The sequence below is a fragment of the Cetorhinus maximus genome, chromosome 14, assembly GCF_964194155.1.
Source record: "Cetorhinus maximus chromosome 14, sCetMax3.hap1.1, whole genome shotgun sequence".
In the NCBI taxonomy this organism is placed as follows: Eukaryota; Metazoa; Chordata; class Chondrichthyes; order Lamniformes; family Cetorhinidae; genus Cetorhinus; species Cetorhinus maximus.
Genome location: NC_135892.1, coordinates 47913047 through 47929118, shown reverse-complemented (window position 1 = coordinate 47929118; position 16072 = coordinate 47913047). Strand labels below are relative to the sequence as shown.

General features: G+C 43.2%; 1 protein-coding gene across 4 annotated transcripts in view; it reads right to left on the bottom strand.

The window, feature by feature from the left end:
• LOC144689633 (uncharacterized) overlaps nt 1–16072 on the bottom strand; it is a 188791-nt gene that overhangs the window by 100821 nt on the left and 71898 nt on the right. For 3 of the 4 annotated variants that reach the window (XM_078556874.1, XM_078556877.1, XM_078556875.1), the window contains exons 5-7: nt 12640–12738; nt 11187–11325; nt 7474–7568 (exon numbers count right to left, since the gene is read on the bottom strand). In XM_078556874.1, coding sequence (XP_078413000.1) covers nt 7474–7568; nt 11187–11325; nt 12640–12738 — 333 coding nt within the window. The remainder of the gene's footprint in view (nt 1–7473; nt 7569–11186; nt 11326–12639; nt 12739–16072) is intronic. The other variant, XM_078556876.1, reaches the window with a different exon arrangement.

The following is a 16072-nucleotide window of genomic DNA, read 5'->3' as shown; positions in this document are numbered from 1 at the left end:
CAGGCTGCTGCAAAATGAAGGCATCATGGCTGCTGCCAGGATGCCAGGCGCTGACCTGCATAATATGCTGCCAGTGGGCACACACGCAGGGAGTGGGATCTCTTTCTGTTCTGGTACAGGGCAGAGTTGACATGCGGCTCCCATGATGTGATGCAGTCAGCGGCACCCTGCACCATGGGGAAACCTGCAATCCTAGCAAAGCCGTGAGCTCGCTGAGTTATGCCAAGTGAGAATGAAATGTAGTTACACTGTGGTTAGTTATCTTTAAATAGTGGTCCTTAATGACCTCCTTTTTCCAACAGTGGGTGGCAAATGGTGAGATGTTGCAAATATTTCCACCTCCAGCCTCAACATTCAATGGCATTACCATCACTGAATTCCCCCATTATTAACATCCTGGAGGTTACCATTGACCAGAAACTTAACTGGACCAGCCATATAAATACTGTGGCTACAAGAACAGGTCAGAGGTTGGAAGTTCTGTGGCAAGTAATTTACCTCCTGACTCTCAAAAGCCTGTCCACCATCTACAAACCTGAAGTCAGGAGTGTGATGGAATGCTCTCCACTTGCCTGGGTGAGGGCAGCTCCAACAAAACTCACGAAGCTCGACACTATCCAAATCAAAACAGTCTGCTCAATTGGCACTCCACCCAGTACCTTAAACATTCACTCCCTGTACCACTGGTGCACTGTGGCTGCAATGTGTACCATCTACAAGTTGCACTGTAGCAACTCACCAAGGCTCCTTCGATAGCATGTTCAAAACCTGTGACCTCTATCACCTAGAAGGACAAAGGCAGCAGATGAATGGGAATACCACCAACTGCATGTTGCCATCCAAGTCACACATAATCCTGACTTGGAACTATATCACCATTCCTTCACTGTCAAAATCTGGAAACTCTCTCCCTCCCTAATAGCACTATGCGTGTACCTACACTACATGTACTGCAGCAGTTCAAGAAGGCAGCTTACTACCACCTTCTCAAAGGCAGTAAATGCTGGCGTTGCCAGCAATGCAGGGAGAAACAGACTGAATGTAGAAGGACCAGAGGGGAAGTGAAAAAGCTAATAAGAAAAGCAAGGAGAGAGCATGAAAAGAGACTGGCAGCTAATATAAAAGGAAATCCCAAGGTCTTCTACAAGCATATAAATAATGCAAGGGTGGTAAAAGAAAGAGTAGGGCTGATTTGGGATAAAAAGGGGACTTGCACGTGAAGGCAGAAGAAATAGTGGAGCTATTAAACGAATACTTTGCATCTGTCTTTACAAAGGAAGAAGATGCTACCCTGGCCGAGATGAGAGAGGAGGTAACTGGCACATTAGAAGAATTTATAATTCAATAGGAGGAGGTGTTAGAAAGGCTATCTTTATTTAAAATTGATACAGGACCAGGACCGGGTGAGATGCATCCAAGGGTACTAAGGGGAGTGAGAGTGGAAATTGCAGAGGCACTAGTGATAATCTTCCAGTCTTCCTTAGACACAGGGGAGGTGCCAGAGGACTGGAGAACTGCAAATGTTACACCCCTAGTCAAAATGGGCTGCAAGGATAAATGTGGTAACTACAGGCCAGTCAGCTAGACTTCAGTGGTAGGGAAACTTCTGGAAACTATAGATGACAGTGCAATGCAGCGAGAAGAAGCACAGTAACAAAGGGGACAATTTTCACATCGGCGTGTGGGGTTGGGTCCTGCACACTGACATGTAAAATGACGCGGGGTGACGTTGGACGTGCGTCCCGACGTCACTGCGCGTCAATCAGGTCTTTTGTTCAGCAGGCGTGCAGCCAACTCCGGCTGCGTGCCTGCTGAATTGTCAAAGGCCTGTTAATGCCATTAAAAAGCCAATTAAACTAATTATCAATGCTGCCCATCCAACCTTAAGGTTGGTGGGCAGGTGGAGATCCACGGGTGGGATGATGTTTCCTGAAGGTTTAATAAAATCTATAAATAATATATTCACATTTCATAAACATGTCCCAGCTCACATGAGGGGGCATCTAAATAATTTTGACCTTTCCTTATTTAAATATTTCAATATGAACTTAATCTCCCTGAGGCAGCTCCGTGCCTCAGGGGGGTTTCTGCGCTCTTTCACGCAGACTCCGACTCTCCATCTCCACCACCCCCCCCCCGCTCACCACCTCCCACACCAACACCCCCCACCCCCGCACCCCACCGCCCACACAGGTAGTGCTGAGTGCTACCAGGCGCTAGTCATGCTGGGTGGGCCTTAATTGGCCCACCCACATAAAATGGCAGCGTGGAGCCGATTGTGGGTGACCCGACAGGGAGAAAATTCTGCAGGGGTTTTCCCAATTGTTTGTCATAACTTTGATGGAAACTCTGGGAAAAGGATGTTAACAGCATTTATGCTGTATCTCTGGAGTTTCTGCATTCCTCCAGCTGAAACTACAACAAGGGATGAAGAGACACCCCACAGATTCCCCTCCCAAATCTCCCACCATTTATGCTGACTGCACCTAGTTAGCAGTAAAGACCTGTGGCCAATACGTGCAGCGCACAGGAAGCTCAAGCATGAGATGTCCATCTGTTGTCACTCCCATAAATTCCAGGTCTGTGTTCATTTCACTTTATTTTTGCAACATGTCTCATTTTTTTTTGCTTTCCATCCTTAATATGTGCATTCGTGTTGGTATATGTGGTTAGATTCACTGACCCCTGTGTTTCCAACAGTAAGCCATAAAGAGAACAATCTCCAGTTCACATTTCATTCCCTCAGAACACAAGATTAGAGAATATACCCTATGGTTCTGAGAGATCTCCAAGGCCTCACTTAAATGTACATGTTTCATAATTGGGCCCAGACAATGAATGCATTTGCCCTATTTGACCTCATAGCTAAAGCAAAAGAACCAGAGGGGACATTAGGGGCAGAATTTTACGTCCTGCGGAGTTAAATAGTGCACAATAATGTTGGGCGAGCGTCCTGACGTCACCGCACACTTGTGTGATATTTCAGTCCACGGGCACATGTGAGAGTCGCCAGTGCACCCACTGACAATTAAGAAGCCTATTCAGGCCATTTAACTAGCAATTACTTTGTATTTTCTGCTGCCCATCCAACTTTACGACTGGCGGGCAGGTGAATAGGCCAGGCGGCCTTTGCATTTTTTAGGAAGCCTCATCCACCGGTGGAATGAGACTTCCAAAAGTAATTTAAAAAAATAAAAATTTTTAAACATAATTTTTAATGTGTCCCTGTTCATGCGACTGAGTCACATGCGGGGACATGTTTCCCTTATTTTTAAAATCTTTAATTTTCATCGTAAAATTCTTCAGCTCCCTGAGGCAGCTCTGTGCCTTCAGGGAGCTTTCAGTGTGCGCTCCCTCCGCGCATGCGCAGACTTCAGTGCTCACGCTCCTCCTGCCCCCACCTCGGCTGAGGTTATCAGCGCGTGTTTCACGCTGGCTGGTCGCTAATTGGCCAGTCCGCGTGAAATCGCGGTTGGGGCCCGGTTGTGGGCAGCAGTCTGTCTCGTGGCCACTCCCGAGCCCGCCCGCCGCGCCCACCCGATGAAGGGAAAATCCTGCCCCAGGAGAAATTTTTCATGTAGCAAATTGTAAAAGTCTGGAATGCACTGCCTGGTGGATGCAGATTCAATAGTAACTTTCAAATGAAACTGGATATAATACTTGAAACAGGAAACTTTACAGAACTATTAAAAGAGCAGAGGAGTAGGGCTACCTGGACAGATCTTTCACAGGAGCCATGATGGGCCGAATGATTTCCTGCTGTGCTGTATCATTTTATGGCTAACATTTGTGAAATGCAGCATATCAAACACTGCTGGTCAATCATTTCTAAATACTCTGAGGAAAGGTGCCGAGTTTTATCAGCAATGATGTTGAAGTATAAAATGTAACGCTCCCCTGAGTAGGTCTCAAAAGAAATCAAAGTTAAATACCAATTAGAATTGTATCTTTGTAGGAATTGCTCTAGAACTTTATATTCCATCTGATCTTTTTCAAATTATCTTGTGCAACAATACACGGGGAATGTAGACATTCATCTTTGTATAAGCCAGATAGTTCCTAATCCCATCCCATTATACAGATGAAAATATGTTGTATATAAAATATCGCTGCTTCAACATGCAGTTCTCTGTAACAAAATAAATCTGGTGATAACAAACAATTCAATGCTATTCCCGGATGTGGAATTACGAAAAAATGTTTGCAAAGAGTAAAATGAAAAGAATGGCGGAAAAATATAGTTAGCAGCACTAAGTAATCTTTCAATCTTATCAAAGCAAATAAAACATGTGTAAATGTATAAATTCAAATTACATTTGAAAAAACATTTTGATTAAAAAATGCAAGGTAACTTTAAAAAAGATAATTAAGAGTGTAAAATAAAGTAAATAGGATTAATTCTGAGGAAATCAAGCTCATATTAAGGTAACAAAATAACAAGCCCAATGAGTAAAGTTTATATTGGTTTCTGTAATGTTATTATTCCACATTCAATACACACTGCACAATATCATTTTCTATTTTGCATGATAATTTTACTCTTTTAATCATTTAATGGCTATAATTTAGGCTTATAAACCTTGATGCTGTGCTAACTACTTAAAAAGATGCCTTATTACAATAAATCCCTGTGTAAATGAATATACTGCAAGAAAAACAAGCATGATGAAACAGATGAGTCTAATGTCACAAGACGTCCACTGACTTTCTTCCAGGTTATGCAGTACCCAAAGAAAGAATGTGCCCTGCAAATTAAACCTTTAACTGCCTTCAGCAATCACTTGACAAATTGGGCTAAGAAATATTGCCACGTCTAGTAGATTGGAAGACTGATGTTTCAGTCGCACTACTGTGTGAAGGGCCCAACCCACCCCAACTCATCATCCAGGGCACAGCTGTTAGTCTGTACACAAGAAAACCAGGGCTGAGGTAAACCTGGAGTCATCCTTGACTTCCATCATTTATTCTTCCTTCTCTCCTCTTTCTAAACAAATTTCCCTTCCCCCATCACATCAATGTGGAAAAAAACTGTTGCAAGAATATAAACTACATCTCACATATGGCAATAAGAATATAGCTCAAAACTGGAAGATATGTTTTTGCTGACTTATTAAAAACAGCTTTTGAAAAATAAGAAGCATTGAGCATTCAGAAGTAGCTCAGCCTGCGTTATATACTGCAATTCAGTGTGGATATTTATTTTACAATGACATCACATCCTCAAAGAATGTCTACTCCTTCTTTTGGAACAATTTTGCATTCTTCACATAGAAAAGAATATGAAAGTGCTATCAAAACTGATTTTCTTTGGCTGAAAATATACTCCATCCACTGTGAAACTTCATTCCTCTTCACAACATGTAACCATTAACCGCTACTGTTTAAACTATGGCCCAGATCTCCCAGTCTCTGGATTGTTGGAGACCGGACGTATGACTCAAGTTGTATGCAGCATCCTGCGGCAGTCCCGATGCACTGACTCTGTGGGAATTGCCTAGGAAGTTTGCACTTCCAATGGGTAATTCCTCTGCTCCCGGGATCCTCCAAAAAAGTTTCCCACTCCAACTCAGTGTCAGATACTTCGGACTATTCCGATTTATTTACCCTGAATAGTTACCCAGAAAATGTTAGACCGAAAAATCCTAGTCTAACTCCTGGGTAACTGTACAACTGACCCCCCCAATCATTCATAATGAGCACCCCCCTCCAACTCCCTGATTACCCCCCCTTCCGCCCCCTCCGAGTCCCTCTGACTCACCACTGATCCACCAACCCCACTCACCCACTTTACCCAATTCAACTCCTACCACTCTACCTAGCTGCCACCCTACCCACCTACCGCCCTACCCACTTACCTCCTACCCACCTACCTCCCTACCCAGCTTCCACCTACTCATCTGCCAGCCTACCCATTGCCACCCTATCCAGCTGTCACCCTACCAACCTATCATACTACCTATAATACCCAACTGCCAACCTACACACTTACCTCATCCCCACTTACACACCCACACACTCACCCATTCACTGACCCATTCACTCACCAGCTCATGCTGTGAAAAAGGGGCATGGTTTCTGCGCAAAACTTTTTTGCTGCTCTCTCTGTGGATTCCTGCATTGAGGAAGTTCTGCAGGATCCTCCATCAGAAGATTAGAAAGGAAAATCGGATGCAGGCAAGTGGGCAGTTTTCAGCCTGATCAGCTTTGGACACAAGGGTTCCAACACTGACTGGAAAATTTTGGCCCACATTTTTCAGTGGCCCTTATATCTGCACTATCAAAGTTGAATGCAGCCATGTGTGCTGAGTTCTAGTTCAAAGCAAGGTAACTACAAGGAACAGACACACTTTGCAGTGGGTGCAAGCAGCATCAGGATACAAACAGTTAATCACTTCATGCTCTGGAAACAGCATACATCTTTCAAAGACACTTAAAATGCACATTTGCATAAGGAAAGGATAAAGTGCCTACACATGAAATTGAACGAAGTGAATGTTGGAAGCATATTTTCATGAATTCATCAGGGTTCGTATTTGCGATGTTATACTGGCATCTCACAATATCATTTTTGCATAGAAATTGTATTTATAAAAAGACTATAAGGTAGTAAAAGTCAACATAAGTAGAACACACACCAGAGAGGATTAAAACAGGCAGCTACTGTATTTCGCCAAGTTTTATAGCTTTCTTTACAATCCTGTGCAAAGTTAAACATTTTTCTGAAAAAAGTGGTTGTACATGCATTGAATATTTGTGAATTTCAAAGGGTATGTTCCTTTGACTGGCATCAATCTTCCTAATAAACTATCAACCCAAGGATCATACAGAAACAATGGAGATGGCTCCCCCGATAGCTCAGTGAGTTCTCCCTAGTGAATAGCTGAGTCGTGCAAGCCAGGAAGGTCCCAAGGTCTCTACAACTGACAACAAATGCCCCGAACTTGGAAAAGGGGGGAAAAAAATGAATCAGGTTTCCCACTCTTTATTGTTATCCAACGGGGTGTAAAAAAATCAGCCAGGGTTCCCGCTCCTGATCACTATCCATCAACTCATGACCCCTGCTGAAAATGCGCATGTGTTGACATTGAAGGAGTGAAGGATCAGCTGTGTTTCTCTCTCACGACGAATATCCTGCTGATAGTGAGTGTCAAAGCTCACATGTAAATAAAACCACTTGGGTACTCGTAGAACTATACCTCAAGAAAGAGAAGAAAAGAGGGGAGAAGTATCCAAAAAAATTGGCAGGGACAACAAAAATAGAGCTTTTGGGGCACAACAAATACAATATACCATTTATATTGAAAATTCAAGAGAATTAATAAGAAATAATATTTATAATATTAGTAGGTTATAATACAAACGTTAACAGGTGAAGCAATCATATATTAATTTAATTTCAGCGAATGAAAAGAAATGTTATTAATGAATTATGTCATAGTAATAGTCTCGCTTATACAGGGATAAATTGCTTACTTTTGTGAGATAGTTATTTCTCTTTCTGGCAACACATGGACTTCTTGCTGGATCTTGCACAGGTCTCTTGTTGAAACGAGGTAATGACTTAATCACTGTCAGCAAAAGAATAGAATTACAACAACAGCCTTTATATAGTGCCTTTAACATCATAGAACATCCCAAAGTGCTTCGCAAGGATATTATCAAACAAAATTTGACACTGAACCACATATGGAGATATTAGGACAGATGACCTAAAGCTTGGTCAAAGATGTAAGTTTTAAGGGATATCTTAAAGGAGGGAGGTAGAGATGCAGAAAGATTTAGGGAGGGAATTTCAGAACTTAGGAGCTAGGCGGCTGAAGGCACTGCCACCAAAGGGATTCTCAAGGGGTTGAAATTGGAGGCACACAGCAGAAGAAGTTACAGGGAAAGGATGAGAATTTTAAGATCGAGACGTTGCTTAACTGAGTCAGTGGGCACAGGGGTGATGAATGAATGTGACTTGGTGAGAGTTAGGATATGGGCAGCACATTTTTGGATGAGTTTGTTTACAGAGGATGCAAAGTGGGAGGCTGGCCAGGAGAGCATTGGAAAAGCCAAGTGTAGAGGTAATAAAGATAGGGATGAAGGTTTCAGCTGCAAATGACCTGATGCAGGGCAAGGGTCAGATGTACTATGGAATTGGATGCAGGTGGTCTTGGTGATAGAGAGGATATGGAGGTTGGTAGCTCAGCTCAGGGTCTGGTTCAGTCTCAGACATAGTTTTTGGTCTTCACAATATTTAGTTGGAGGAAATTTCATCCAGTACTGGATGTCAGACAAACAGTGTGACAAAAAGAGACGGTAAAATGACGCATGGTGACGTCGGGCGTGCGTCATTCCGATCTTCCATTTAGTGGGTGGGCACCGGAGTCGGTTGCATGCCTGCTGAACTATCAAAGGCCTGTTAAGGCCATCAATAAACTAATTAACCTAATTGTCAGGGCAGCCCGTCCAACCTTAAGGTTGGCGGGCAGGTGAAGAGCCCAGGCGGCCTTCGTATTTTTCATGATACCTCATCCATGGGCGGGATGAGGTTTCATGACGGTTTTATTAACTAAATAAACATTTTCATGAAAATTCACAAACTTGTCCCAGTTCATGTGACACTGTCACATGAGGGGCCATGTCTGAATAATATTATTTTTTCTTTTTTCCAAAGTTTCATTGTGATCTTAATCTCCCTGAGGCAGCTCTGTGCCTCAGGGAGATTTCTGCACTCTCTTGTGCACATGCCTGCCCACGTAAAATGGCGGCACGCAGCCGATCGCAGGCTGCGATCGGCTCCGCGCCCGCCAGCGCCCGCTCCCAACCGGCCCGCCCAACGAGGAGAAAATTCTCCCTTATGTATTTAGACTTAATGAGAGTGGAGATGAGGCCAGAACGGGGAACAACCAGGGTAAGTGAAAGTAATGGTTTTGATGGGGTGAAGAACATTGAAGGCGGAGGTGGGATGTGATTGAGCAAATAGGTAGCTGTAAAAATGTTGTGGTGATTGGAGGGTCCATGGCTAGGCAGTTGGGAATTTGCAAGTGCTGTTTTAAAGTGACTTGAAGGAAAGGTTTCTTCCAGGACATGACACAGAAGAAAGTAGAACTGGGAGTGAGAAGGGGTGGAGAGTGATACAAGGAAGTGATGAGAGATGGCCTTTTCTGTGATTGACACGATTTGGGTAGAGAGGCTGCAAGATAAGAAGTACAAGAATATGGTTGTGAATATAGGTTGGGGAGTTTCTATGGAGGGAGAGATTTAGGGAGGATAGAAGGGCAGCGAACTCAGAGGAGAGAGAGAGCGTGATGAATTGAGGTGGATGTTGAAATCAGTGAGGATGAGAAGGTGCTTAGTGCAGAAGCGAAGGGAGAAAAGCAGTGAAAATGTCTCGGTGAGAAAATTTTTATTGCATTTGGGTGGATGGAAGAGATCAAGGATTTTTAAATGAGAAGTGAGAGGGGCATGACAAGATGAGATGTTCAAAGGAGGGGAAGGTGCCAAAGCAGTAAGGGGGCACATCAAGGTGAGGTTTGGTTATAAGAGCCATAGCACCACCTTGACAGTCTGGGCAGGGCACGTAGTGAAAGATATAGCCAGCTTGGGAGGCTTCAATTGGGGGAAATGTCTTTACCCCTCAGCCAGGTTTCCATTAAGGCCTTGGTGTCAATGCTATCATCCACAATAAACTTGTGCAGGGAAAGGACTTAGTTCACAAGTTAATGGACATTCTGGAGGGAGATGCTGAGAGGGGCAGTGTGAGCTGATCTGCTGGCAGAGTCTACAGAGTCAGCACTGAGAGGAGTGGGTTAGGCGGGGGATTAACACTCTGTGGGCATATTGGGTTGGAAGGTTGGCAAAGAGAGTAGGATGGGGCAGTTGGACTTTCTGCTCATAAACAGGCAATGTTGAGTGCCTTGATGGGCCCTTGGAGAATTCCAGAGAGGCACAGAGGAAGTTCAAGGTTTATCTAAGAGGAAATCAAGCCTGGGACAGCAGTAGGGGAATAGGAAGGCCAAGGAGTGCTGTAGGATTCAGCAAGGGATTGGGGAGGGAAGAATAGCCAAGAGGGGAGAAATAAGAGAAGGCATGATGACAGCTGAGAGGAATCTAGCTGGGGTAAAGAGAAAAGGAGTAAACTGGGATAGAAAAAAAAGTGGAAACAGAAGTGATGGGCTCAGTTCCAGAGTGGCAGCTAAAACCAGCACATGAGTGGACACAGAGAAAACTCATGTTACATAGGGCTTGTATGTAACAATTATCATAACACTAATATTTCAATTTTAAACGGGGAATAGAGAGGAGACAATATGAAAAGGTCCCAAGTTAAAGACAGAGGTCCCGTGGTGGGGTAATGGTGACGTAGGTAAGATGGCATTGGCATGGAACATTGAAGAAATGTTGTGCAAGATTGGAGACAGGTTTGGTGGGTAAGTGAAGTCCAGAAACTATTGATGGATAGGGTGTCTCTATGCAGATCTCACTGAAGCCTCTATATCTATGCACCTGCCTACATGAACTTCAGCAGTGACAATAACTGGTATTTGGGTTTACTGGGATCTCATGCATCCATGTACAAGGGAGACGGTGGCATAGTGGTAATGTCACTGGACTAGTAATCCGGAGACCCAGGCTAATGCTCTGGCACATGGCAGCTGATGGAATTTGAATTAAGTCAATAAATCTGGGATATAAAGTTAGTCTTCAAGATGGTGACCATGACAATTATCATCAATTGTTGTTAAAACCCATCTGGTTCACTAATGTCCTTTAGGGAAGGAAATCGGCCATCCTTACCCGGTCTGGCTACGTGTGACTCCAGGCCCACAGCAATGTGGTTGACTATTAACTGCTCTCTGAAATGGCCTGAAAAAACCCATAGTCTTTAGGCTGATAAAATAGCTCTGAGCCCCAGATATTTATTGTAGAGTTACTCAAGGATGCAACACTTCAAGTAACTCTGACCCAAAAAGTAAGAGCCATGTGACTAGAGGGTAAGGAGGGAAAGAAGGATGGATGTGGGACTTGAATCCACATCCTTTCTGATAATATAATTGATATTCTATAAAATGTTTAGCTAAATTAATGATGTACCTATATTTTCTACATAGAATAAAGGAATTCTTTGAACAGAAGTAGCCTCTGCTGGACTTCCTTAGGCATTTAAAGTGATATACATGGGTAAGGTAATACAACTAAACTTTTTAACTTTACGTCCTGGAGTTTTGTTTCAAACTGCATAGCACGAGAAGTCTGTTTTAACAGGTGCCAAAATTCTTCATAATCTCCTTGGTTTTTCAAAATCCCACTCTTAGCCAGTTGGTCTTGCAGTTCTACAATCTGAACAAAGGGAGTTTGAAGAATAGGTTTTAACACATCAAAGTTCTAGGTACCAATCTCACAAATTCTGGTGCAACACTTCAGTCAATTCTCACAAACTCATTGAAAATATTCAAGAGCTCACTGTTGGATTTTTAAAAATACTTGAAAAACATGTACTATTTTCAATCTTGCATGTGCAGCTTTGAAGTGAATATTATTACAATAACTCATTTGACTGCTAATATAATGACCAAAACACAAAACCAGTCATTTCAGTTTCCACAGAGTGGTTTACCAAGTTTAATCAGGAAGTAATTGAGGCAAACAGATAAGCATGTTCCCAGATTCGATCCCTCATCTATGCTGAAGCATATGCAGTACTATATTGAGCGATGAGTATCCCAGCTGAATCTGATGCTATCCTCAATCCTATGTTCTCACAGGTACATGTTCCAGCAATCTGGGGAGGTGTCAGCTGTGGCTCAGTTCATAGCACCCTCGCCTTTGAATCAGAGGGTTGTGGGTTCATGTCCCACTCCTGGAAACCAAAAACTGTGATTGTACTCGAAAGAGTTGCAATCTGTGACTGTTGATAACTCGAAAGAGTTTCCAGCAATCTGGAATGTTCTGAGATTAGTTAAGTAAGATTGAACCTGGGGGTCCCCTGGTTTTATATGGTTTAGTATCATCCATAAATTGCAGTTGAATCCCGAACAATCAAGGAGCTGGACGTACAGATACAGCATAACAAAAAAATTTCAGGACAAATATATAATCCTGGTTAATTGCATCTTGGAACTAAAATTGATGATTAGGCTTAATCTACCCCAAAACTGAGCTCTCCCGATATTTGTGTGGCATTTACTACTTGGCAAATGCCAATTAAGGCCAGGGTCAGCCATTTATATGACAAACAGATTTAGATGTTGTTCATTTTATCTCTGTATTTATAATGCTGACACTAATAACCCCTTTCTCTTCATATATCGTCAGTGGCCAGGGTTGTTTACATTTATTTAAGTGTTACCCTGATTCTTCATCTGCTAAGATAGATGGAAAGTAGCTGAGAGAGAAAGGGAACAAGATGATTTGTACATTTCTGAATTCCATAAGTAATAAATGATGCTTTTTGATTTCTCCTGGAATCGGTCAGTTTCTGAAATTATTTAAAGAAGAATTTAACAGAAAAATTAGTTTGGATGGTAAGGGTGCTAAAACTGTCTTTTGTGACTCTGCTACCAATTTAGTGTATGAAATTTGAATAACAATTGTCTGAATCGATTCAAGACTTCTTGGTAAGATGGCATAAAACAAAAGATTCAATATTCATACCATGTAAAAATGTGACTTTGGAATGGACTGGGGATATTTGATTTCATGACCGAGCTGGGAGCATTCTGACTGCTGACCAAATAACCGTCTTGTTGTATTCTAAAAAAAGACAGATTGAAGAACTTGTTAGTAGTTCTAGTAGCTGAGATACAAAGCACCGAGCAAATGACATGTAAACACTCAGCCACAGGAAGCCATTAACAACACTGGCCACCAATTAGGACCCAGCAGGTAACCTTAACACTGCCTGCTGATGCTGCTCCACCTCTCCTTCTTTCACATAACTCACTGTTTTAACGGAGGAAACAACAGGCTGTTTCATTTATCCAGCAATTTGTACCAAAAGATCCCTGCTGACAAGCCTATAAAACCGTTTGTAGTCCTTCTCTGCCTTCTTTTCATTGTGTGCCATAATAAGCAGCAATTACTGGCTGCAAAACAACTCTGCTTCTTGCAAGAAAAAGGGAAACGAAGATTCGGCAATGTCCTCAGACTTCTCTGAAGTCATTTATGCAAAGCGCATGTCTCTCCTTTTTGAAAATAAAAACACTTTATTTTCTGTCCAACTTCTCTCCCTTACTTATTTTATATTGATGAGGATGCACTATTGTGGCTTGATGACCAATTCATCAGATGAAATTCTAATATTTTTAACAATGTGTTTTAAATCCTTATTTTTATCTCAACTTCTTTAATAGTTTATCTGCATCTACATCGTACTCATTATTTGAAGTCATCCAAAAGAATGGATTCAGTTTGGGCTGCAGAGATTACTGCTGCATAGGCTGATTTTCATACGCTTAATACAGGTAGTAGTAACACTATAATGATTCTCCGACGACAGTTCCCAAATCACTAAATATTGCAGTTTAACTTTTTAAAATTATCTCTCATTTTAAATGGCATGAACTTAATAGAACAAGATCTTTTTATGCCGATTAGAATCCTCTAATCAATTTGATAAAATGATGACTCTTGACAAAAGATTGGTATTGGGACACTTATTCATGAAAGCCTGATCCTTTTCCATTCCGCAGACTGCTTCATGCATTAAACAAAGAAATTCCAGCATAAAGTTTTTTTACAATTGTGCCTTTGATTTTGGAGATGTGTATTGCACCTCAGACGTAGTCTGCATTCTATGCGCATTTGGGCATGACAGGATGCACTGTAGCGTCAAAGGGCTGCATTACAATAACTTGGGAAGACGGGACTATCTGCTGCCCTCCAGTGACAACAAAATGGTAGTGACTAACAGAAAAAATATTGGCTTCTTCATTTAACACATGAGCTGATTCATATTACTACCAGGTTCAAAGGGCTAATAGTACCTGGTGGGCCACTAATCCTGTTATTTATGATGGCATTGGATTTCCACAAAACTTTATTCTGTAAGGAGCAATAACATCTTACACTGTCACCAGACATTGACCAGTGGAATTTAATAGACTTATTTCAGCCCACACATGTAGCACCTGCATTGATCATTACTGAAAGAAAACTTTTCTGGTTAATCAGTTTTATTTGCTTCTACTCTTTTTCTCCTGTGCCATATGCTATTTCCCCACTGAACAAGAGTGCAAGGTGAGTTTCTCCCTGGTCTCTGCCAATGCTACTCTTGTTTGCAAGAGCAATGGGAGATAAGAACCTTCACCTAGACCACCCTGTTTTTAAATTAGTGTCATCACTTCAACATATGCAGCTCTTGTCTGGGAACTCATTATGGGGAACCTATAGGTACAAGCTTATATCCCATCATAGAGTCACAGAATACTCCATCATACAAGTTAGCAGCCATCAGAAACTTTGGCTGGGATTTTCTGTGCCCGCTAGTGTCAGGTGTGATCGGTGGCATGAGCAGACAATACGACACGATCAGTTTCACGACGGCGTGAAGCCAGTTTGCAATTGTCCTTGCGGATGAGGCAATTTGTTGGGGGAGGGTTAAGGGCTGCCTCGCGGTTGAGGCGACTTGTGAGGTGGGTGGGGAGCTGTGGGCAAGGGCTGCTCTGCCATTGACTATACCACACATGAATTTGGGGTAGGGGGTAGGTGGGTGAGGGAAGTAGCCATGCATTAGGGACACCTGTATAAAGTGACCATTCCTCTGCAACAGAGACAGTTCAGACGCAGCCACGTTGATATGATTGGAAACAAAATAAAAACAGAATTACCTGGAAAAACTCAGCAAGTCTGGCAGCATCGGCGGAGAAGAAATCAGTCAACGTTTCGAGCCCTCATGGCCCTTCAGCAGAAGCCCGTTCTGCCCGTTCTGCTGAAGGGCCATGAGGGCTCGAAACGTTGACTGATTTCTTCTCCGCCGATGCTGCCAGACTTGCTGAGTTTTTCCAGGTAATTCTGTTTTTATTTTGTTTTGGATTTCCAGCATCCGCAGTAGCTTTTAGCTTTTTGTTTTTATATTGATATGATTGGAGTTGGGCTCCTAGCTTATCTGCCCACTCAAGCAATGCAGAGGCATCAAAGTGCCACCAAGTGCTCCAAAGCTTTTCACCCCCCCCTCCCCCCCGACAGCCCTGGCACAGACTGCAAATTCATGGGCATTTTAGTGGACTGCAGAACCATTGGGCTGCACACGTTGTACAATCTCCTCCCTAAAGCTGGTCACGTAGCAGCAACTGCTGGAGGCGCTCACAGCCTCTTGCAATGTCAGCATCCCGGTTTGGACCAGTCTCCCCCATGGTTCAAACTAACAGGGCAGCCATGCAGCGCACTAATCTCTGGTCATCTGAGTGGTGGCCAGCACTATCCAGGAAGTGTTAAGGGGCCATCACACTTGACCAGGACAGGTTCTTAGTACACCCATGTTAACCACCTGTCTCTCTCTTTCATCCTGCAGGAGTACAACATCAGGATCATGGAGCCTGGTGAACTAGCTATACGCCTGATGGTCTACAGAGTGTGAAGAACACGGAGGAGAGAGCGACTGAGGCTCCTGGCTGCGCAGAGGCAGGAGCAGCAACCTCAGGAAGAAGGGGCAGCAGGGGCTCCCGCACATGCTGCCCAAGAGCCACAGCGAGCCGTCGCTGGTCGGCACCTAGTGACACCCAGCATCTACAGACACCACCTTTCATTCCTGCAGATGACCGAGAAGTAGCGTCACCGAAGACTGTGCATGTCTAGGGAACTGATCGCTCACATCTGCCATTTACTGAAGGATTTGGCACCACGGGGACATGGAGGGCATTCACTGCCAGTGGATGTGAAAGTGAATGCAGCACTCAATTTCTACACCAGTGGCTCACAGGTGACCTCTGTGGGATCTCACAAGCCTCCACCCACAAATCCATGTGGTCATGGATGCCACCTTTGCGAGGGCACACAACTTTGTGAATTTCGCCCGGGACCAGGATGCAAGAGCAATTGGATTAGCCCAGATCCCAGATTTCCCACAGGTTCAGGGTGTGATTGATTG